This window comes from Alexandromys fortis, unplaced genomic scaffold (assembly GCF_014885135.2).
Source record: "Alexandromys fortis isolate MF-2015 unplaced genomic scaffold, M_Fortis_MF-2015_v1.1 scaffold_157, whole genome shotgun sequence".
Taxonomy (NCBI): domain Eukaryota; kingdom Metazoa; phylum Chordata; class Mammalia; order Rodentia; family Cricetidae; genus Alexandromys; species Alexandromys fortis.
This window is the reverse complement of record NW_026068041.1, coordinates 2,200,157-2,224,728: the sequence shown is the minus strand read 5'-3', so window position 1 is coordinate 2,224,728 and position 24,572 is coordinate 2,200,157. Positions and strand designations below refer to the sequence as shown.

At 51.9% G+C, this 24,572-nt stretch overlaps 1 protein-coding gene and 1 long non-coding RNA gene across 2 annotated transcripts in view; one reads left to right on the top strand and one right to left on the bottom strand.

Moving 5' to 3' along the window:
- Positions 1-320: 320 nt before the first annotated feature.
- On the bottom strand, positions 321-4,901 carry LOC126515714 (uncharacterized). The gene is made up of 2 exons (XR_007595919.1): positions 4,789-4,901; positions 321-736 (listed from the first exon to the last, which is right to left on the bottom strand). It is a non-coding gene; the product is annotated as an uncharacterized lncRNA (long non-coding RNA).
- A 6,787-nt stretch (positions 4,902-11,688) lies between these two features.
- Positions 11,689-24,572, top strand: part of Ncf4 (neutrophil cytosolic factor 4) — an 18,798-nt gene continuing 5,914 nt past the window's right edge. Inside the window, exons 1-7 of the mRNA XM_050165753.1 lie at positions 11,689-12,009; positions 17,440-17,524; positions 18,138-18,291; positions 20,780-20,850; positions 22,723-22,850; positions 23,490-23,547; positions 24,168-24,266. Coding sequence (XP_050021710.1) covers positions 11,978-12,009; positions 17,440-17,524; positions 18,138-18,291; positions 20,780-20,850; positions 22,723-22,850; positions 23,490-23,547; positions 24,168-24,266 — 627 coding nt within the window. The 5' untranslated portion in view covers positions 11,689-11,977. The remainder of the gene's footprint in view (positions 12,010-17,439; positions 17,525-18,137; positions 18,292-20,779; positions 20,851-22,722; positions 22,851-23,489; positions 23,548-24,167; positions 24,267-24,572) is intronic.

Sequence of the window (24,572 nt, the reverse complement as noted above, 5' to 3'; positions counted from 1 at the left end):
TGCCTGCTACCATGCTTCCCACCATGTTGGTCACAAACGACCCTCTGAAACCATAAGCAAACCCCTAATTAAATATTCTCTTTTATTGGTCATGGTGTCCCTATGCAGCAACAGAAATGGAACTAAGATGCTGTTACGACCGGGAGCATGGCAGCAAGCAGGCAGGCACGGTGCTGGAGCAAGGGCTGAGAGCTCGGATATTGAAGCAACAAGCACGAGGCAGACAAAGAAGGAGCTGTCAATTAAAAAGTCAGAGCAATACTTGACTCATGAAAAACAAAAGTTGCTCAGGAGCGGGAAAATCACCTTAACACACACAATGACATTTAAATAAAGAATTTATGTGGTTGTACGAATGAACACCAGACCACTGTTGTAAGCAAAGGTCATGATATAAACATCTTGGGGTCATGGGAAGGAGTGCGTTAGGCATGGGAGAGCACTGGATTCTCATTTATATAAAGAGGAGACTGACATAATTTAAATGAATGAATGAATGATAAATAAATAAAACGACAGTGTTGGCTTCTGTTCAGAAACAAAGAATCACACAGAGGAACTTACAGCAAAACCCACTGAGGAATGTGGGAAACACCTTCCCAGCAGGAGTCAGGACCACCCTCTGACTTCGGTTCCTTTTCTTTTCTTGCTTAATTAACCTTCACACCCAGGAAGCCAGGAGCTCATTCCTTGTCACTGCCCCTCACTGGTCTCACTGACACCAGAAAGCTCACACCTGGAGTGACAGCCAGAGAAACATGGAGCAAAAATCGGTATAACAAAAAGCAGGCATGAATCAAAGGCTAATTGTTATTACTGTTGATCGTTTGTAATTTCTTTCTTAGTCACAGGGTCAGGGTGCTCCCTGATCTTCACAGAAGCAAGATTAATAGACCATTCCAGGGTCCACCCTATAGGACCCTCACCCCTTCACGCGTGGAAGTCCACCAGAAGGCTAGTGTCAGGTAAAAAGATGGGGGCCTCAGGGTCTAGCCCACCACCTTCCACTCTGTCCAGTTACTAATAGAGTGTTTTCTTTCTCCTGCCACTACTTTGGAGTCTTTACCTCGTGTAACTGTAGCCAGGTTTTACGATGGTAGGAGGTTGGCTATCTTTGGCTGTGCAAAGGGAGGAGAGAGCTTATCAATATGCTCTGTGTTGGTATAAATTGAGCACCCGTATTTCTGGTGCAAATATTGATAAATCAATGGAAAGAAATCACAGGAGCAGAAGCAAAGGCCTCGGGAGGGAGCAAACGGCTGTGGAGAGGGGACATAGGAAGAGTCAGAATCATCTTGGCCATCCTCTAAAGATAAATGTTACGTGTATTTAATGATGTCGGTGTGTGTCTGTGTGCGTCACCGCCTGAGCGTGGAGGTCAGAGGACGAATTGAGGGAGTCGGTTCTCTCCTTCTACCATGTGAACTCGGCAAACTCAGCTCAGGTCACCAGGCCTTGAGACAAGGTCTGCCCGCTAAGCCATCTTACCAGCCCTTTCTGCAGCCACTTTTAGTAGCTGCTGCCCATCTGCCTCAGCTCTGTGTCTGACTTAACACTCCTTTTTCTTTTCTCTCTCTCTCTTTTTCTTTTTTTAAAATAGGGTTTCATGTAGCCATGACTAGCCTAGAACTCACTATGTAGCTGAGGTTTCTGATCTTCCTGCCTCTACTTCCTGGGTCCAGAGGTTAACAAGAAGACCTGACAATATTTTTTTCTCTTTTTCTTTTCTTTTCTTTTTTTTTTTTTTTTAACAACTCAGAATGTAGATAAGTATGACATACCTCTCTAGCTTCCACCAACGCTAAAACTGAGGCTGTGGACTAAAACCCGCAGACCCCTGCCCCTCGCTGCTGCAGCTGTCTATCTGATGTGCCGACCTCTGCATTTTATAAACATATTGATTTATGACTTTCTTTCCAGTGACTATCAAAGCCCATGTGACCTTTTCTAGTCAGAGCATGTCATTCGGGGTAACTCGGATCTATGTTCCCCTGCCACAGTCGTTCCTCTCTGGCTGAGAATAAATTATTAGCTTATTTCCTTAGGGCAGAGTTGGTGTTTTTCCATGCACAGCATGGAGACACTCCGGGAAGGGAGGGGAACCTAGTTCCCTCCCTCAGCTCAGCTGGAACAGGGTTGGTTCTTTCCCTGCTCAAGGAGGAATGGGAGTGGAAGGGGCTGTAGGATTTGGGGGCCAGTATGGATAGCAGGCCTGGGACAGGAAGACCCTGAGGGGCAGCCCTTGACATAATCACAGATGGAGGAGGGCAGTGTGATCTAGGACAGGGCTGTGGGGCCCTAAAGGAGGCCAGGTGCACTCCTAGCAGACTGTGTGTGTGTGTGTGTGGCGGCGGGGGGGGGGGAGCCAAAATGATGCGTGGAGTGCAGGGAATTCGTGAAGGGGAGATGCTATTTAGAGAGAGAATGCTGGACAACTGGGATAAGCGAGGGTCCAGGGACAGTGACACATGGGTCTGGCTCAGGAGAGGCTGCAGACCCATGGGAGGTGATACACACACATGCCCAGAGAGAGCTAGTGGCAAGAAGACAGCCAAGGAAGGGTTGTAGCGAGCCTTGGGAAGGAGCCCCAGCCATGGGGCAGGCAGGGCAAAAGCTGTGTCCCCAGCAGAGAGCTTAGTTGAGACAGGGGCTTTAGGGACAGCAGGTCACTGTTGAAAGTAGTTTACCCTCGGGCAAGGGACTTGGAGGCCCGTAAAGAAAAATCTGGCCCTCGTGATGTGGAAGATCAACTATAAGCTGGGGCTACAGTTTCAGGATGCTGGGGGCAGGGAGGCAGGGAGAGGCATGCTGGTCCAGCAGTCACTGCCACAACATGGGCCTGACAAGGGACAGATTTTTCCTCAAGACCCAAGGTGAAGCCCATCAAGAGGTAGAAATGGCCTCCGTCCCAGCAGGAGGCACTGTTGGGGCTGGAAGCACAACGCCCTGTTTGTCCGGCCATCTGATTGCCTCCCCTCTGCCTCCCTTCCCTCTTTCCTTTTCTTTCTCCCCAACACGTGTGGACCCTGTTTGGACACTAAAGATGTAAAGATCAGAGGTCCACATGCCTTGCCCTAAATGTGCTGTCCTGCATCCCAGTCCACAGGAGGGAAGGGCACCCCTGGGTTGCAATCTTAGGGGATGGTAGGAAACAGCCTTGATCACATCCAGGCAAGAAGTGTCCCTGGGGCAGCACTCTGCCTCCTCACACTGAGGACAAATCTTCCCAGCTCCTCACCCAGAAGACCTGGCTCTTGCCCTGGCTCTTCTGCACCCAGAAGCACTCGCTGGCTCTTCCCTCTTGACTCTGGAACGGGTTCCGTAAATACAGAGCAAAGACTTCACTGGGGCTGCGGGAGGACTGTCAGGGATTTATTGTTTACGGCTGTTTTCATGCCATGACAACAGAACCCAGCAATCGTGACAGAACGGCACCCCGCAAAGTCTGGAGTGTTTACTATCTAGTCTTTCCTGAAAATGGCTGCCAGCCCTGTGCTGTCACTGAGCAGAGCACTGTGACAATTCTCTCTCCCTCGCTGACAATCCGAATGGAACGGGATCATAAACTGGAGTTCACTTTCGCTGGGCCATTTTCTAGTAGGTGGGGGGAGAGAAGGGAGATGGAAGGGTGCTGTGTTCCTTTAAGAAATATGTACGCCTGGCTTCCCTTTCCAGGGCCAGAATATGCTACCCTGTTCACGTAGCTTTGAGGTAGGTTGGTGACGTGCTTTGGATGTGGTTTGTCACCCAAGGAGTCCTGTGTTGGAACATGAGATGTGGTGGCAGCAGAACTTTTTCTTGGTGACCCAGTACAGGGCCTCTGAAATTCCTCCCTCAGAGCCTCTTCACACCTAATAAGTTTATACAGGACCCTGGGTAGACAGGCACACAAACCAAATGTTTGCGGACAATAAAACTGTACTTAAAACAATATCTTGGCATACATATAAGTTTACAATTTATTAAATATGAAAACAAATTAGCATATTAATGAGCGGGACGTGCTTGCTGTTTTTAAATAAATAACCAAATCTTGGGTAAAGATATCCTGCAAGATGTCGAATATCTTCAGTGCTTGGCAGAGTTGGTAGATAAATACGATTTTAGAATTATCAACGATGAGACCACCAGAGGCAGGACAAAGGGACAGTGCATTGTGAGCCCGTCTCAGACGTGGCCGGAGATTCCGCACTAACTCCTAGCTAAAATCCACCAAATGGCACGCTTACAAAGCAAAACTCAAGCCAGCAACTTGAAAAGCAGTTTTCAACAAACATTTTAACGCCACACAACCCAAAGGTACCTCAACCTGGAGCTTAAACCTTGAAGGGGGATGAAGGAATATTGGAGTTCTTCCGCTACATTTCTATGAGAAGGAAATGCCATATAGTGAAAACATTGCAGTTCAGTGTACGAACAATCGGAATCTGAACCTTTGTGTTTCAGGCGACGCTCGGCAGCCTTGGGAGATATGACGTCACATCCTGTGCAGAGCGCGCATGCGTGTTCAGAACCGAAACTGCAGTGACGTTACATGACAAAACTGCCAGAAACATAAGGCTCATTACATACCTGATTTTGAATTAATTTGTGATCAAGTGTGGTTCTTAAACTTTTTACTGGGGATGTGTGTGTGTGTGTGTGTGTGTGATATTTCCACATTTAATTAGGTGGCCCCCACAGGAGATCACGACCCACAGCTTAAGAAGCTGGGCTCAGGTAGGTGATGCTTACTTCTCTGACAGCCACACCCTAGGAAGAGATTACATTGGTTCTAAAGGGACTCACCCAAAGACGGTTTGCAGTTCTTATCACTGGCTTCTCACCCCTGCGCTCAGCTCGTGTTTCCAGTCTCTCCGTGTGAGCATCTTATCCCTGCACCCTGTGATGCCATCCTCTGTGGTGTGATGCAGCCAGGTGGTACCTCAAGAGAGCCAGCATTATGCTATTTGGATTTTCAGCTCCCCCCAAATGGTAAGTTAAACAGGCATCTTTTCTTCATCAATTCTCCAGCCCCTGGTATTTCATTACAGTAGGGAAACAAGAAGCCAACTCAACTGGGAAATATTACTTTTAAGTGGGTGGCCATGAGTCCTCTTGCTGCACGCAGCATTTTTGAGTAAAGGAGGTGGGAGAGAGTGAGTTGTAGGGGACAGCATTCTCTGTCACATTAGCCAAGAACTCAGGCGCAGTTTGTAAATGCTCAGATTGTGCTGAGGTCAGCAACAGATAAGAAATCCCTGCTTCCTCCACACCTCTCCTCAAATATTTGTGGAGCCCTCAGTTACATGAGGGTCTAGTCAAGTGCCCCTTATAGACAAGCAAATCAGAGAACAGAAGGTGGGGTTAGAGCTGAGAGGAGACAGTTTTATCACCAACCCGGAGCTCTGACCCTTGAGACACTTGTTCCCCGCCCCTGCAGAGCAGGGACCCGAATGGAGCCAGTGAGACCTGGTGCCTTGGAGCAGCCATCTCTGAGAAGCACAACCTGGAGCCAGGTTCAAATTGGGGATCTGTGGGAGGTCAGTGCCAGCAGGTGAGGGCATCAAGGGGCAGGTGCCAGCCTGTCTTCTTCATCCCTCATCTTTCCCAGACTCTCTCTGAAATGGCAAGGCTACCTGCCACTCCCCTGTGACAGGCATTGCACTGAAAACGGGACCAGAGAAGCTAGATGGTTAACATGAGTTTCCTAGTCTCTCCTCCTTGGTGCATGTATGAGAGAATGCATGTGGCATGTGTGTATATGTTTATAGCCCGTGCATGAGTGCATGTGTGTATGCGTAGGTAAGCACATGTGAATGTATGCATGCATTCATTCATGCATGCAGGGTTGATTTGTGTACCTTAACAGTGTTTGGAGATGCTCAGCAACAATGTGCTGGATTTGTATCTATCTATTACTGCTTGGCAACAATGTGCTGGATTTGTTTCTATCTACTCTTATCTGCTTCAGAGTGGAGGTCAACTGAATGCTTGTGTAGCAAACCAGAGCAAATGGTGGATGGATGGATGGATGGATGGATGGATGGATGGATGGATAGATGGGTGGGTGGGTGGGTGGATGGATGGGCGGGTGGGTGGGTGGGTGGATGAGGGGCATTATGAGACAGCAACAGCGAGAGCTTTGGAGTAAGCCACAGTGGAGCCCGCACATCACTCTGTCGCTCACCAAGGCACTTTAGTCTCCTAATCTCACAGCGCCTCAGTTTTCTCATCTCCAGAACAGGTATGAAAACATTACCCATCCTATGCACACAGAGTCACTCCATCCCAAGTTGGCCCATGGCGCTGTCCTAAGGGCTGCCGCACAGTTCCTCCCCACCGTTCGTGGACTGCGTGCCAACACAAACACTTAACAGTGTACTCTGGCTGCTTTCGTATTTATGGTCAGTGGAGGGGGACTACGTAGCAAACCCTTGTCCCAAACAAACAACAATCCATCTAAGGCAGTATCCCCAGTCCAGGAGCTTAGAGCTTAATTTAGAAGTCCAGTCTCCAGACTCTAGGTGCTGCAGAGAGGAAGCCTGACAACTGAGTCATAGCGCCCCCTGGTGTTCATTCCCTTCAAAATTTAATAAATGGGAAACTGTTCTCCCAAGTGAGAGTGAAGGGGGCGAGGAATTAAATTTCAATGTGGTAAGTTGTATCATAGAAAGGAGCAAGACAAATGGGAGTTAGACTTGCCGGGGGTGGGGGAGAGAGAAAGGAAGGGTTAAGTCATATTAAGGAAATTATCACGGGTAGATAGCGTTAACATCTATAATTCCCTCCCCGCCTATTTGATGTTGGACTAAGCATTCATTTCCTTGGTTAACACAGGCTCACAAGGTACAGTTAGAGCCATGCACATGGTCGGTGCCCTATACAGAAGTATACATGGCTGCTTTACGTCTTTCAATTTTTTTATTGCATTTTTATTTATTTTGTGGGAGTACGTGGACCAACTGCACGCGTGTGGAGGTCAGATGACAACATTCAAAAGTCAGTACTCTCCTTCCATCAGATGCATCCTGGGAATGAAACTCAGATGAGCAGGCAGCAAACACCTCTACCCACTGGGCCATCTCATAGGCCCAGATGGCTGACATACGTTCTTGAGGCAAATATTATCTCAGTTTGGAAAACTGGATGCACAAACTCGTGGCCAAGAAGGTGGCAGGGCTAGGGCATGGGATGCTTGTGAACTCACACCAGCTCTGCTTCCGGAGAGGGCGGGCCCTACCTTCAGGGAGTTTGCCATCTTGATGGTCTCCCGGCAGCCTCCGGGTGCTCAGCTCAGCCTGGGCCCTGCCCTGGATGGCTATTTATGGCTCAGGGAGGCGTCCAGTGAGGCGTCCCCTCATAAATTATGAAGGGAGACACATGTGGGTCAGGACGGGGGAACTCAGGGCATGAGGGAACCCCAGGAATCTCTCTCTCTCTAATCAGGGAGTTTCCTTCTGTTCCTAAGGCCACAGCTGATGCAGACAGCAGAACTGGCAGTCTCACGAGGGGTTCCGAGGTCCCCTCAGGTCCTGCTGTTGGGCTCCTAGCCCTGACTGCTGACAGCTCTCTGCCTCGTCCTTCTAAATGGGGACTGTTGGCTGTTTTGTGTGCCCTGTGCTCACACAAGCAGGGCTTGAACAGTGCTGGGTGTTTTGTGACCTCCACATTCTCTCTCTATTCAGACTCTGGGGACCCCCAGCTGTTTCCCTGAGCATGGTTGTTCTCCTCCTGGGGGTATCAGAAAGTGTGGGTCATGTGGAGGTGCTCCTTTCTGAATTGTCCTTGGCACCTGCTTTTGAGTTTGTTGTGTGTTTTTAATACGTCAGTCTCTTGGTCATTGTTAGTCTTTTGTTTAAATCCTGCACACCCCTAACTTCCTCAGATAGTTCGCGCATCCCTCTGGCTTGCTCCTCTCAAGTCTCTAATCTCGCCACTGGGTTGTTAGTTTGGGGGTGTCTGGAAGGAACCTGACAGAAAGTAAGAAGTTGAGAATTTTCTTCTGTGAATGAAACATGCCAGTCTTCATGTGGCCTGTAAGCTTCAAATTAAATGGATTTTTGTTTGTTTGGGACAAAGGTTTGTTATGTGACCCAGGCTAGCCTCCACCCCAAGATTTCATGTCGCCTTTGCTTGTTTGTTTACTGTTAGGCTGCTGAGGGTGGAGGCCATCGGGATGTCCGGCTGGAGTTGAATTGCGCCAGGGGTTTTTTGTTCTTATGCTGCAGAGCAGTGGAGGCTTACATCTCAGGAACTTCAGGAGCCCGGATGACTACTGTCTCCCTGGGGCAGGTGGTATCATGAGATGAAGAGGGCCAGGGAGGAAGCATGGCAGCTCAGGACTGGAGCCCACTGCTGACAGGGTGTCTGGCTTCCAATTACACTGCCTCAGAGCTGCGCACAAAATTAGCAGCAACATTCGCCATAAAAGGAGCCAGAGAAATAGCTTCATTCAGCAGAACCCCAGGCAGGGGCAGAAGACAGAGGAGGAAGAAAGGGGTCTGGCCCAGCACTGCAGACACAAGTTCCAGACTCCTCCTAGGACACCCCTGGCCCCTGCTGCCCAGGTTGAGTCAGGAACACAGGATGATCCCTTGTGGGAAGGGAAGGCTGAAGGTGGGAAGGTGAAAACTCAGAAAACCTGGGGAAGCTGGCCTAGAAGCTCAACACACATACATACGCATGCATGCACGCACGCAAACACATACAGACAAATAAAAACTTGGTTGGCTGTGTGGTAAACCCAGCATGTGGGAGGCCTAGACAGAAGAATGCCAAATTTGAGAGATCTTGGGCTACATAGTAAGACCTTGTCTCAAAACCAAAAGACAACCAAAAAGAAAATGTCCTGCCTTGTGGGGTGGCTCACTCCTGTAACCCTAACATTACTCCAGGGTGGGGTAAAAGATTACTTAAAAAAAAATTACTTCAAATTATAGGCCAGCCTGGGCTGTATGATGCATAATGTGCTCCAACTTAGTCTGGTTTATAGAGTGAGGCCCTAACACACACACACACACACACACACACACACAGAGAGAGAGAGAGAGAGAGAGAGAGAGAGAGAGAGAGAGAATGAGAAATGGTTTAGAGAGTGTGTGTTGGCTTGTAGGAGGACAAACTGCCACTGTGTATGTGTGTGTGTGTATGTGTGTGTGTGTGTTTGTTCGTCCATCTGTCTGTCTGTTGGTAGGCCACCACCAAGACTCTTAGAGAAGAGTATTATCTTCTGTTTGTGATGCCACCACTCTCCGAGTTAGAGGGTCTTTTAGAGACCCCGAAGGAACCCTAACCCTTGCCCACACAGTTACACTGTCTCTGCACAAACTAGCCTTGGACTTGAGACGTAACTAAAGGAGCCCCAAACTTAAGCCCTGCCCAGGGCTGGGCTTCCAGTATTCACTCTTGCTTTATTTGGTGCTGGGACTGAAGCCAGCCCATGCAGGGCAAGGGCTCTCCATCCAAGCCCCAAACAAACACACTTTAAGCCAGGGCGCGTAGGCTGTGACACAGTCTTTCACTAGTGCCTTGTGTCACCATTTCCTGCTTCGTGACCACCTGTTGACCAACACTCTCCTCCCCCTGGGCCAAGCTTGTACCTCTGTGTTCAGAGACACCCTCCTCTACTGTACCCCTCCCGGTCACCCTGAGTCTTTCCTTCTAGAGCTGAGATGCCTGAGTCCTGAGGCTTGAGCCAGAGTCCGCGTCTGTCTAGCTCCTCAGGTGTGAATTCTTCTGAAGCCCAAGGCGCCTGCTTTGCAGTTTTGTGTTGCGCTGACTCCAAACTGCTTCTGCAGCACAATTTATGGCCAGCTTTTCTCTGGATTTCACACCAGCGGGGGCTTCAGGCTTGAGAGTCTGACCTAGTACTTTAACTCCCTCCATCCACCCATGGCTGGAAGAGTTCCTCGGCTCCTGCAGGCACCCAGGCCAACAGCTGAGAAGTCCTTTTCAATGCTTGCTGTGACACCCAGCTCCTCATGGGAGCTCAGGGTGTGGGAGCCAGCCATGATAAGCTAAGTATGGGCAGGTGACCCAAAGGAAGTTCTTTACTTCCAACCATTATCACCTGCCAGAGTAGAACTCAGCCATCGATTAAATTTAATAAGAGGCCTGAGTCTCAGGTGTTGACCCTGAAGCAGGGTTGCAGGAAGAACCACAAGCTGAGATTACCCAACCTCCACCCAAGAGCAGACCATTCAAAGGAAATGCCTACTATTTCAACCATTGTAGATAGGACCACATGCCAGAAAACACTCATCAGGACACCCCTAGATAAATCAGGGGTCCTAAAACCTCAGAAACCCCTCATCCCCACCTTTACTATTATAAAACCCTATTCTAATTGAGCTCGGGGCTCTCTGTTTATTCCAATACCTTGGACGGACATGCAGAGAGACCGAGTTTGCAAACTTGATTAAAATAAAAGCTCGTTGCTTTTACATATGGGACTCTGTCTCCTTGTTGGCTTTTGCAGGGACTTCGCGGATTTGGGCATAGCAAGGGTCTACTTCCTGCCAGCAGCGGGACCTGTGGCCTGCACCTGGTCTCCAGCCAGTCACTGGAGACTCATATCTAGTAGCACATGTGCTTGCTCCCAAGGTCCGGTGATCAAGTCTCTAGCTTCAGGCTTGGGTATAATTCCTACCCCATCTTAGAACCAGCCCTACTTAAATGAGACACGTGGGTTGCTCCAGGCTCCCCAGCGGGGGCCCTGTCCCGAGAGCCATCTCTAAGTTGAGGAGATATAATACTGGCTCAGGCAGGAGGGGTAAGGGATTCAGGCTCACTTATTTAGTGATGGCCAGGGACACCATGGCACACTGCTCTCTCCCTTTGCACACTCCAGCAAGTGGAACTATCAGGGGACAGGGAGTTAGGAGGGATGGACATCCTGCGGGCAAGGGCTCTCCATCCCAGCCCCAAACACATTTTAAGCCAGGACGCATAGGCTGAGTTGCAGGATCCATTCTCATTGCAGGCTTCTTCCCCGAGAGCTCCCTGCAGAATCCAAAGTCCCCGTGCATAGAGGAAACTGTGACCACATAGTCTGGAAGTCTGCAGGATGGCGCTGGCCTGGAAGAAGCTGCCTGACCCACAAATAAGAGTGGATCACAGCTGGGAGGGGCTTGCTGCAGGAAACACCCTGAGAGTGAAAAGGAGGCGTGGTCTGGATGGATGTGCCTCTCACTCAAAGGACAACTTCCTAGCTGAGACCAACAGGAGGCCAAAAGGGAGCACTGGAAATGAAGAGGAAGTGAGGGAAGAGAGAGCTGGGGAGATGAGGCAACTTGCCAGGCCTTGGGAATTCTGAGGCCAGCGGAGGATTGGGGCTCTTCTGAGAGCAGAACGGGAGGTGGAGGCAGTTTGTAAGGAGAGCTTCAGAGTGCTTGGCAGCTCTGGCAGAGCTGAACATGGTTTCTCACAGCCCCAAGCACCAGGGTGAGATCAAAATGGGGCATAAATCAACCTTCACGCCCTTGTATAATCTAAGAAGGAGAACCAAGAGAGCTTCCTGCCAGGAGTCGTATCTCCACCAGACCGTAGGGATGGCACATGTTGTAAGCCTGTGCCATCAAGTCATGAGAATGAGCAATGAGGTCCCAGGGTCACCGGGCTCCCTAATGGACTAAGAGAGCTGAAAGTGCTCCTCTGGTGGGTGGGGCTTAGCACCAGAGACAGGCACTGAGGAAGTCCCCAAAGCCAGTGGCCTCACACAAGCCTAGAACCCAAGAGTAGCACTTCCTCAACTGCTATGAAGCCAGGAAGTGGGTAAGAAGAAGTGTGGGGCCAGGCAGCTCGGAGCCTGAAGAAGGTACTTCAGGGAGTGTCCAGAGAAGCTGGGGAGGGAGGGACCTCCTCAAAGACTGCTTCGGGAGACTCCCCCAACCTCGGGTGGCTCCCAGACACAGACAGGAGGAAGTGAGAGGTGAACGCAGTCTGGGCCTGGCTGGGTAAAGCCCTGGCCCACCTGCCCTCGTGACTACCCACAGCCATGGCCCTGGCCCAGCAGCTGCGATCAGAGAGGTAAGAGTTGCCCACATCCCCTCCCAGACTTCCTCACTGATCCCAGCAGGGCTGGGGGTGGGGTGGGGTGGTAAGAGGCTGTCCCTCCCATCTCCTGGTGTCAGTGCATCAGACGCAGGCTCCTGCACTTGACTTGGTCGGTGTGCAGTGAGATTCTAAGGCTCAGAGTGGGGAGTGGCTTAGACGGGACAATGGCCACAGCATGAGTGGGCGGCAGAGTCCGAGAGCACAGGTGTTCTGGGGACTAGGCTTGGGTTCCTGGTTCCACACTGCAGTCAGAGGTGGCTTCCCATCTGCCGTCCAGACAGAATCAGCCCGTGTGTCCTGTCTTTATTCAGGGCTAGGTTCAAAGAGCCCTGGCTCAGCTAAAGGACTCAGCTTCGTTTCCTGCGCGGCCCTTAGATATCTAACACAGTGTTGGGTGTGTGTGAGGGGGAGGGGTCTCATTTACTATTCCTTTTGCTCCTGTGCCTGCCCAAGGTGCTTTTGGTCTTTTGGATCACAGCTGCGTCCCTGGGAGGCAGAACAGCGCTGGTACAATTCTAGATGCCCAGTAAATCCTCTAGAGCTCAAGAATGACCTAGGTCTATCTTGGACAAAGCGGACATTGTACAGATAGGAACAGTGAGGCCTGGTGTCCCCAAGCCTGGCCACCTCTCTCAGTCAGCCCTTGCTCAATGTCTCTTCTGGAGCCAGATCTATGCTGCCATCTGCATGCGAGAACCCAAATGACAGAGCTTAGAGTCTGTCCCCTGGATCAAACAGAAACAAGCACTAGGGAGCGAGCCTCCATGTGAACCACTTGAGAGACACCAGAGCGGGGTCTGAGTGATGAGGCTCAGGTGGGAGCAAAGGCTGCATCAGAGCTGGCAAAATGATGGGACTTCCACAGGTCAAAGGTCAGAGGAGACTTGTTTGTGTGGCAGCAGGAGTTAGTGCTGGGCTGGGCATCAGAATGACCCTCCAGTTTTTGAGCCTACTGCACGTATTGGCTTTGTGGGAGCCTAGGCAGTTTGGATGCTCACCTTACAAGACTTGGATGGAGGAGGGTGGTCCTTGGACTTCCCACAGGGCAGAGAACCCCGATTGATCTTTGGGCTGACAAGTGAAGGAGACTTGATTGGGGGAGGGGGAGGGAAAGGGGAGGTGGCGGTGGGGAAGACACAGAAAGCTTTAATAAATGAAAAAAATATATATATACAATATATTAAAAAAAAAAAAAGAATGACCCTCCATCGCTACCGAGAGGTGCTGGATGAGGTTGTGACATGATGCTAGTCCCCCTGACCCCACATTCTCCTAGGACACTGACAGACACGCAAACTTGAATATTCTAGGAACTGCGGTTGCTTGAGGCTTGGGTCCCTTCCTGTTTCTTGGGGTGCAGATGATGCCTGTGATGACCAGTAGGGTTGTATGTTTCCATGTGGGGCAGAGAAGGGGAGCTGCTCCAGGTCCTAGGGTCACTAGATCCAGCATCTCCAGTGCCCTCTTTAGCACCAGACCAACAAAGATACAGAAGAGGGGGACCGCACGTACAACAGTCCTTTCTAGAAACTTGTGGACATGTGTCCAAAGCTAAACAGGATCACTTCAAGGGCAGCTGGGGAATTTAGTTCCGATAGCCACATGTCCAGTTCCCACTGTGGATGAGATACCATGAACCTGCAGTTCTCAGGACTCTTGTAGATAGGGTCCCCAAGCTGACCACAACTTGTAGCTCCCATGTGCACGGTGCCTGGGGTCAACCATGAATGGGGCCCGAAGAGACAGCTGTTCAGGAGGTGTAGTGGGTTCGCAGGTCCCTGCCCTACCCCCACACCACTGCCTCCTTGCCAACCCAGCAAGCTAGCAGCCCACTCGCTCTGCCTCTACCAGGGTCCCGGCTAGTCATGGGCAGAGGTAACTGCTGAGAGCCTACTAAGCACCTGGTACCATTCTGGGCATTTAGGGATGCAGTGTGCCAGTATCCCTGCCCTTGTGGGATTGTAAGGATCCTGCTTGTCACAGAGGGATCTCCTGACCATATGACATAAGTACTAGATTGTCTCCAAAGCCAGAGGGATGGGAGGAGCCAGAGGATGGGGAGAGGCCCACAAGGTCTCTTCTGGGCCAGCTCACAGTGCTGGTCCCAGGCCCTATTTGGCCCCACTATGTCTTCTGACACTGGTGCTGCCTCAAACACTTCTGGGTTCTTTCATCTGACAGAAAAGTTGAGGCTTTTCCATGAAGCATGACAATCCCTTGTGTGGGACTTGCCTGTGTCTGAGTCACTCCTCCTCTGTCCTTGTTCTGCCTCATGTCCTGTGTTCCCTCATGGATGCCTCCCTGAGGTTCCTTGAAAGTGTCCACTTTCACATCCCCAGACTTTTACACTCTCACTGCCTGCCCTGCCTGAAAGGCCCTCCCTGCTGCCATCGCCAGCTCCTCTGTGCGTCCCTGCTCTTGGCTGTAGGGAACTTCGCTTCCCCCTGGCAGCCCTAACCTCGACAAGCTGTCCTCTGCCACGCTCCTGCTTCCTTGGAGGATGTGGTAAGGGTCACCTCTCCTGCAGAAAGGTCTTGGCAGCGGTGAAGCAGGAGGCTTACTTATTGGATATTCAAATTTCCCCACTCCATGGAGCGCTGGGGTACAAGAGAGCAAGGTCCTTGTGTGTTGAGTAGTGCCTGTTCTATGGTGCAGGAGCAGAATGTGGGAACAGGCCAAGTGCTGGGCTTCATCCAAAAGCTCTCAGCTGCCTTGCCTCAAATCCTCACCTGGGCAAAGCTCCTTAACCTCTCCAGTTTTCTGGTTCTGTGATTCAGGTACCTAGATCCTGCGGTGCCGCCAGCACTCCCAGATAGCATTGTTCCCCAACCTTCCCGAACGGCCCATGGCCGTGTCTCCCTTTCCAGTTCCTTCCTAGTCCAGCTATCCTCGGTGCCCAGGAAATTACTACTGAATGTAATATTGCACTAAGCCCCTGGGGGAAGTAGACGAGGCCACTCTTGGGCCATGTTGAAAGTGCGTAGGAAGGTCACCAGTGGCCACAGAGGTGCCCCAGCCTGGAAGACCACCCCCGCTGGCCTGCTGACTCCTGAGTCACTTCCTGGTGACTTCTGTGTTTTAGTGCACCATCCTGGAACACACCAGGTCCCAGGAGACAAGGTGAACATCGTGGACCTGGATGAGAGTGTGCAGGCTCCTGGACCCCACCTGCTGTGAGACACTGTATGGGACATGTTGTCCCGATGGTCTCTCAGGCTCAGACAGGAGAACCAGTCGCTTCTCCTCCCCCAACCATCCTCACCCTCCCACTTTCCTGTCCATCTTCCTCTTCCCTTCCCTATCTCATCCTCCCTTGCCCTTCTCTTCCTTCTCCGTCTTCATCTTCTCCTCTTCCTCATTCTTCTCGCCCTCCCACCCTCTTCCTCCTCCATCTCATTTTCTTTGTCATCCTGTTATCCTCCTCCTCCTCCACCTCTGCCTCCCCTCTTCCTCAAGGGCCTCCCTCTGCAGCCCAGGCTCATCCCCTTCCCTCCACCTCCGAATTTCTGACATCACAGATACGTGCGGGGCTGCCAATGCCTGGATACACCCGTTCCCTTCTTCTTGGTCTGAGTATAATTGGCTAGACGGGTGACCTTGGCTGCGTTTGGTGTCCTGTTTTCTCTTTCTCTGATTGCCCTTCCCAACCCTCTTCCATTCCCTGGCAACTCTTCTCTGAAGGGCCTTACGTCTAACCTCAGCCATAAGCCATAGGCTGGTGGCTCTCACCTTACCAGCCAGATCGGCCCCACCAGGCCAGTTCTCACACCTGCACACCAGTTTCCTATTGGATGTCTGCCCAGAGGCCTCTCACAACAATTAACCCTGTCTGAACTGAGTCCCCAAGCCCCACCCTCTCCCTGCGCCATTCAGAAGCAGGCAGCATTCTTGTCACGCCCCTTTCTTTCAGTCCAGCTGTGCCACCATACCTTGGTCAAAGGTCCCTTTGGAAACACATTAGGCTGCAGGGCAAAGAAGGACTGGTTTTGGCTTGACTGAACAGAATTGGTCTGTTCTTTCTTCACAGGAAAAGTCTGGAGGAAGGCTGCTCTAGCTCTGTAGCGTGGGGAGCTCCACACCGCCACCCCAGATTCTTTCTTTGCGCATTGGGTTCTTGTCTCATGGGCTCACTGTGGTTGCTGCAGATCCAGGTGTCCCCCCCCCCCCCGCCACCCCATTTCACTGACCGAGCTAGTCACATGGTTGCTTTGGGCCTCAAGGGCAGGTGGGAACAGGATTGCTGTTTGGGTCAGGCCAATCATGGCATATTGCCTCTCCAAGCTAGGCACATTCGGAGTCGAGCATGGCCGGCACTCGCTTGGCCAGGAAAGAACAGGGACACACAAAATGCTAATAGCATCTTCTGGGGCCCTATCTTTTGTGTGTCCTGTCCCGTATGACTCCTCACTCCGGGGTGCCCTATGAATCTGTCTCATTCAGTCTCTGCCCCTCCTTTTCTATCCAGGTAACTGGCTACCCTTGGTGACCTCCTGAAACCAGGCTTTTCTGAAGCTCACCCTGCTCCCTGCTCCCAAGACCCTCAGTAACTTATCCACCTCAAGGCCCATCAGTCTTTTCCTTGGGGCTCAGAACCTTAGCGTAAGCTTTTCCCACTGCCTGGAAGAACCTCCCTAGTTTCCAGGGAATTCCTGTTAATCCACTTAGAGCTGGCTCAGGTGCCATTTTTAATTTGCTTAGGTATAATCAACTGTTCTCTTGACTGGGGATAAGTGAGGCTCTCCATCAGTCAACCTCATGTTACCATAACAACATACCGGATCAATATATGGAGTAAAAAGGCTTATTTGAGTCCATAGTTCTATAGAGCCCAGTTAAAAATTGGGCAGCCCCTTTGCCTTGGGCCTCTGGCGATGGTAGCAAATTGAATCAAGGCAAAGGTAACTGCTTACATCTGGAATCAGATGCAAGTAGAGGGGCTGGAGATGAACCTGGTTTCTTGGTCCCTCTCAAAGCAAGCCCTGGGAACCCAAGGCCCTTCCATGAGGCTCCACCTTCCTAGAGATCTGCAGCACTTACCTATGGACACCCTGGGGACTAAGTCTTTAATTGTGGCCTGTGAGGGACAGACACCCCCGTCACACTCTTCATCCCGTGATGCAGAGCCTAGCTCAAGGCTGCCTCAGAGGGGCACAGGCTCTTTGGTGGGCATTGAGGCTGCTGATTGGTTGGTTGGGCTAGAAGCTGGCTCGTGATGCCCGACTCCAGCTTGTGTCCCTCATGCTCAGAGCTTGGCCTGTGTCCTGATGCCTCTGGGTTCCCAGCATCAGTGAGGTGCTGGGCATGAACAGGGTGCAGAATGAGGAGTGTGGGGCTCTATCAGCTTTGCCCAGAACAGACAAAGGTGGTAACTCTGGTGGTAACCCTCCCTCTGGCCTCCTCCAGTGACTTTGAGCAGCTTCCCGATGACGTGGCCATCTCAGCCAACATCGCTGACATTGAGGAGAAGAGGGGCTTCACCAGCCACTTTGTAAGAGTCACCAACCCCTGTTCCTTTGTTGCCCTCTAACCTCTGACCTTCCACCTTTTGTCTCCTGTCTCGGTAGGACCGCTTTTTTCTTTGGAACACCTGGCAATTCTGTGACACCTTGACTATGGTTTTTCTAGACAGGTTGATTGTCAACACATGCTGAATAGAATGTAGGGGTGCTTCTGAATATATCCAAGCACGTGGAACACCCCCAATGAAGGCTTACCCCGTCTAGTACAGTGCAGGGCTTGAGACAGCCTGTTCTCTCTCTGTGACCTCTAACCTCATCCTGTGCCTGTTAGCTTTTGCCCTGACCTCCCGGGTTCTGTGCCTGCCTCTGGGTCCTCCCTACTTCAGTGCCCTGTGCTTATCTCTGGGTTCCCTTGTCCTCCCTTGTATCCCAGTCCCTCTACCTTCTGGTCTTCTGACCTCCCGAGCCGGTCCATCTCCCAGTCCCTCTCCAGCCCCCAACCCTCTCTACCTTCCAAACACCTCTATCTCCCAACTCATTCATCTCATAACCACCCCCAGCCTCCAAGACCCTCCCCCAACTCCCTGCCAATCTACAACATCGCAACTGCCCCCCCCCCGCCCCTGCCTCTCTCCTCCTCAGGTTTTTGTCATTGAAGTGAAGACGAAAGGAGGATCCAAGTACCTCATCTACCGCCGCTATCGTCAGTTCTATGCCCTGCAGAGCAAGCTGGAGGAGCGGTTTGGGCCAGAGAACAAGAGCAGCCCATTTACCTGCAGTCTGCCTACGCTGCCAGGTAGGCTATACTCCGCCCTGATGCCCCCGTGAACCCTGGTCCCCGCCTTACCTTCCAGCTCTGCAGAATGTCATTTCTGCCCCTTTTACAAGCTACTCACTTGGCCAGTGGCCCTCCTGGAGCCCCAGGCTGGCAGTGTCTCCCAGGAGCCCTCTCCCTGCCACCCTTGTATGTGTGTTCCCCCGACACTGCCAGCCCTTTCTCTTCAGGGTACCTTCACTACTAGAGCTTCTGCGTCATCATCTTTGGCCTCTGGTGGCCAGGACAGCCAGCTTGTCACAGTTGTCCACCTGCTGGGAGCCTGGGTTGGGAGCTCAACACCAGGGTTCTGGGCTTTCCTGTCTCTCTCAGTCACCCCTGAGGTGAGCTCTCTAGCCGAATGGTTTCAGCCTCTACAGATCCAATGGCTCCTTCCCTGTCCTTTGAGGAAGCAGGGCACCACATAGTTCTGAGTAGGAGTAGTCTCCAGCCCCACCCCTGGCCTCCTGGGCCTCCTCACATACTCCACCCTGTTCCAAATCTCCCGTGCTACCCCATTCCTGAGCCTGCCCAAGCAACTCCTTAGAGGCGGTCTCCGTCCTATTACTTACCAGTTCGCTAAGCCTCAGAGCCTGCCCCTCTTCCCTTTTCCAGCCCGCCTCCCATGTGTGCACTGCCGCTACTCTGAAAAGAACCTTATTCTTCATCCATCTCCAACAAGGACATGGGGCTGAGAGGCAAGGGCCCTCCCATCCCTGTCCCTTCCTCCCCCACTTGTGAGTGGTGAGGAGGGGCCCCTGCCATTCCAGCTAACACCTCTCTCCTTCTCCCCCACATACTTTCCCTTTCTTTGACACACTGCCCCCTCCTATGCATCTGCATAGGCTCCCTCCCCCCACCAGCAGCTGACCTTTCAGGAAATGCCCCTGTGGTGAACAACTCTTCTGTCCCAGGTCTCTCACAGATCCTGCTTTCCCTCCTTTTGCAGTGACTTTTCTCCTGCAGGCTCAGGGTCTCACCCTTGCATCAGCCTCTGCTCTGGTTTTGGCTCCTCCCACCCTACCAACACTTACCTCAGGAAGAGTCCTGTGGTTCCTGTCTGATGTCCTGTCCGGAAGCTGCTGAGGGTCCCCTTTGTGCTTCCTTCATTAGGCCTCCTTCATCTGAAGTTCCCTTCCTGCCTTCCTGATTCCTGTTCAACCTTGTGTACACTATGCTCTCCCGACCACCTTAGGAGCAGGGCACCCTCCCCACCCTCCTTGTCCCATCTTGTCTTCTCAGACTGGACATCCACTCTGGCAAGCCAGCTGGGGCCTGAGACTTTGCTACTTTCTTGTTCATGGCTCCTGTCTAGCCCCAACCTTTATATACTTTCTTCCTGGCAGCACAGGCACCCAGCCTGCCTGTCCTGTGGCACAGGGGTTGGACAGGATTGCCTTCTGGGGCAGCCCTCTGGGTGGCAACTCCCCCAAGTGCCTGCCTAAGGGCTCCTGGAGGACACATCACTTGGTAGGACATCACCTGCTTCCTCTTTCCCAGAACACTCCTCCTTGGCATTTGGGGCATGGCTCATTCGTCCACCCAGGAGATACTTAGTCCTCTGCAGTGTCAGTATGTGTGAGGCGGGTGTGGGTGCATGGTTTCTAATTATGGCAGCCCACTGAAAGGACCTTAGGGCTCTGGGGACTCCTACTTAGTGAGGTGCTTGAAAACTCGAGTGGTGACCTAAATGTTATCCAAGCCTGAGGATGGGAGATCAGGGCAGGCAGAAATCCCATGCTCCTAGCTAAGGCTTGTGAGTGTGTGTGAATACATACATGTGCATCTGCTAAACAATATTTTATGTGTGTGCACATACATTTGTATGTAAAAATATGTTGCATCTGTGTGCATATGTGTGTACATGTGCATGAGTGTGTACACATAGACCTTATGTTAGTATTTGCATATATGTATATGTGTGTATACATGTGCATGTGGGTATACTGTGCATGTGTATATTCAAGCATGTGTGTATTCACACATTCCTGAATGCAATATATCTATGTCTATGGTGTGTGCACATATGATTGTGTATGTAAGTTCATGTGGGTACATTCGAGTGCACGTGTGCTCATGTAAACATATATGTGTGTGCATGTGTGTGAGTGTGAATGCATGTGTCTGGATGAGGGTATGTATGCATAGTTTGTGTATGTTTGAGCTTTGCATGGGTGTGTAGAGTGTGTACTTTGTGCTGAGTGTGTATGTGTATGCATGCACACATGTGGAGAGGGTGTATGGGTGTACACACCTTTGTGTGGGGGAGTAGGTATGACATAGAGAATTTCATCTCTCTTCTAGCAATGGTGTGATTAGAAGATGTAGTGAGAGAGTGTCTTAGTGACACCCTGGTTCCACGGCAAAGGGCAGGAAGAGCTTTAAACTGGGGCGAGGGATGCTGGGCAGTTATCTTCCAGAAGGGCAGGCACCGTGTGGTCCAGGCTCTGGGCAGCTTTTCTCTCCTCAGCCAAAGTCTACATGGGTGTGAAGCAGGAGATTGCTGAGTCCCGGATCCCCGCGCTCAATGCCTACATGAAGGTACCTACTGCCATGTCCTCTTGGTGCTTGAGCTGGAATGGAACACTGGGGGCTAGGTAGTTCCTTGGGGCATGGATTTGAGAACTGGGCTTTCCTTGAGGCTCCCATGGCCCCATCTTCAATCCTGAGAAGCCTGGCTGGAAAGAGAAGCAGGGTATGTTCTCAGGGGTCCAGGAGCTGGGTCACAAGGAGTTACACTTGACAAATCCATGAGTGTTCCAAGCTCTGGAACACAGTGTCTGTCCCCCAGGGCACCCGCTTCCCAGTGGGGCAGTGGTAGGTAAACCCCAAAACCTCACAGAGGTGTCTCATGCCTGCACCAATGGGCAGAACAGCAGAATACATCCCCTCCCACAGGCCAGAGAAGGGCGCCTTTGAGCACATACCTCTTTTCACCTGCACGCAGCTGCGTTTGGCTCCACTCACTGTCCTAGGTTGGGTGCTCTGTGTTCCCACGATGCACACTGTCAGCTTTCTATGCCATGGAGACACAAAAGAAAGGGTGTCAGAGGCAGAGGGCAGGGTGGCCATGAAAGGACCGTACAGGGAAGGGCCAGTGATCCTCGCAAGGTAGTGAGCACTGTCAAGTAGAAGCATCCAAGCCATGGCTTGCAGGAAAGCTTTCCTTGGTATCCAGAGGTGACTTTCTAGAGACGGTGATTAAGGGGACTGGCTTTGCCAGGAACTTATCCTATAGTAACCCAGGAGCTAGGATCAGAGAGGAAAACGATCTACCCAAGGCCACACAGCTTAGTAACTGGGCACCCAGAGCCACTGGAGATGCTTGCGTAGGGTCTCTCTGTAGCCCAGGCTGGCCTCAAACTTGCTGTGTATCTGGGAATGACCTCAATTTGGAGACTTTTGTTGGGATGGGTGCCTTGGAGTGAGTAAGACATCCTCACCCTCCTTCAAGAAGCCTTGACTTTCTCTTTGTGAAATGGAGGGGCCCTCTGTTCTCACAGAGTGAAGCCAGAGTCTGTGGAGAAAAAGAGGGGCAGGTGTTTTCAGAGCTGTGAATCTGCTTCTAGACTGTGGTCCTTGAGAGATTTTCCACAGGACTCTGGGCGTCTCTGGAACGGTAGCTCCCCCAAACTGGCCTCAGCTCTGCAGGGTACCCGAGCCCCACGGGGCTAGATGAGTAGCCACGTCAGGCTCCCCGGTGCCATGCCCTCATAGCTTAGCCACAATGTGTGTGCACAGCGTGGAAAGAGGCGTGGGCATCAACCCACAAGTCCCCTGTCCCAATCACTTCCAAATCTGACCCCCACCCCGACCCGGGCCTGGCACTGACCTTTGTGACTTAGTAAGTAGAGTGCTTGCCTAGCATTCGAGAAGTCCTGGGTTTGATCCCCTGTACTGAATAAAGTGGGTATGGTGGCCCACGTCTAGGATCCCAACATAGGCGTGATCAGAAGTTCCAGGCCCATTCCCAGTTACATAGCAAGTTTGAGGCCAGCCTGGGCCATAGGGAGACCCTACGTAAGCATCTCCAGTGGCTCTGGGTGCCTCAGCTCTGTTACTAAGCTGTGTGGCCTTGGGTAGATCATTTCCCTCTCTGATCCTAGCTCCCGGGTTAATAAAGGATAAGTTCCTGGCAAACTCTTAATTAAGACAGTCCTCTTAATCACTGTCTCTGGAGACCTTTAGATGATGCCAACTGAACTATCAAACTGGCACCGCTCCCCTGCTCATCCTGGCCCAGAAGCAAGCTTGGAAATTGTCTCCTCCAGCTTCTGAGGGCTAGTAACCCATTTTTATTACCAGCTGAGAATTCGTTAGCAGAGATGGGTATATGGGGCTGGCATGGTGACAGGACTGTCTAGATCTTTCTGTCGACTTTCTGCCCACCCTGTCCTGCCCCTCTCCACACAGAACCTCCTGAGCCTGCCGGTCTGCGTGCTAATGGACCCCGACGTCAGGATCTTCTTTTATCAGTCTGCCTATGATGCAGAGCAGGTGCCCCAGGCGCTCCGCAGGCTCCGACCGCGCACGCGCAAAATGTAGGTGGCTATCACCGCACCCCCTCTGAGCCAGCAAACTGAGTCCCGTCTCTAGCCCCCAGGGGTCGCTGCTGCTCCTTGTTTCTAAGGGTCCCAAACTCCCTCCCCTCCACCCTGTCCCTCACAGAAAAATTAACCCGGCACCACAACGGTGGAAGGGCTTTGGTTTCTGAACCAGCCACTTCTTTGAGGAGCCAAGGAAAATTAGGCAGGGTTCCTGAGCCCTGACCTACCCCCAAATTTCCTTTCGTCCTAGTAACCTCCCTGTGCATCTAGGAAGGCGTGGTCTGAATTCCAGCCACGCAGGCACCTCCTCCGCAGCCTCAGTTTCCTGGGCTGAAATGGAATAGTAACACAGTGAGAGACGTCGGCTCTAAGAGCCAAGCTAAGGACTGGCGGAGAGTTAAAGGCTCCAAGCCATGACCTCCTCTCCAACTCTTCTCCAAGCTCTGCCTCCTGGGCTTCTGTAGGAGAACAACCTCGCCTGGGGCAGCAGTGGGAATACAGGATGAGGGGCTGGCTAAGGGAGCATCTGTGACTGGTGGCGGTGCATAATCTTTCTTTCCCAGCCTCTCCAACCCAGGAGCAGGGCCCTGGGGGATCCACAAGACTGACTGACAGCCCCCCTTCTTTCCATAGCAAGGGTGTGTCTCCACAAGGCGCCGGCATGGACCGCATGGAAGCGCCGAAAGCAGAGGTATCCACAGGCTAGACCTCATCCAAGGCATTTGTGGAGTCCGCCTGCTGTGTGCCACTGTTCATTTGCATGGTGCTGGGTACCCGGCAGGAAGGAGGGGCCACAGTCTCAGTCTGGGATGCTGAACACCCCTGCCTACCTGAGGGTAGGGAAGTACCCAGCATGCTGAAGCAGGGGAGTAGGTGGCCATTCATCAGTTCTTCCCAGAGAGCTTGCTGGGATTCTTGGGCCAGCCATGCCTATGCACCAAAGTCTCAGACAAGGCCTTGTTCTCTGGACACACACAGCTCCAGAAACACACACATGGCATTTCAAAATCCATGTGGGCAGTGCCCTGGTAGAGAGCTGCAGGGTGCAGGAGGGAGGGGCGGTGAGACAAGCCTGACTCAGAATTTGAACTCTCCCCCTGTAATGTGTACCCTACCAGCTCTGAAAGGACCACCTGCTTGGCAGTGGGGGAGACAGGGGCTCCAATCTGAGGTCCTCATGAACAGAGGGCTGTATCAGCATCTTTTCAAACCCTCAGTTTCCATACCTGTAAAATGGATGCCAAAGTTGCTGTAGGTCTTCAAGGGCTCAACCAGTATCCTCTCCTCTCAGCATGGTGCCCTTCTCCCCAGGCCCTGTTTGACTTTACTGGGAACAGCAAACTGGAGCTAAGTTTCAAAGCTGGAGACGTGATCTTCCTTCTCAGCAGGATCAACAAAGACTGGCTGGAGGTGAGATGGAGGTGAACTGAAGCTAGAGGAGAGATGGTGGTGACGTCAGAGAGTGAGGTGAGGCGGTGAAGTGAGAGAGTGGAGAACAGATGGAGACGAGACTGGAGGGGGTGGAGGTGATGGCAGAGGTGACAGTGGAGAGAGGATGGATGTGAAGTTAGATGTGAGGATGGGGGGAGGATGGAGGTGAGGATGAGGAGAGGATGGAGGTGAGGATGGGTGAGGATGAGGAGAGGATGGAGGTGAGGATGGGTGAGGATGGAGGTGAGGATGGGGTGAAGATGGAGGTGAGGATGGAGGTGAGGA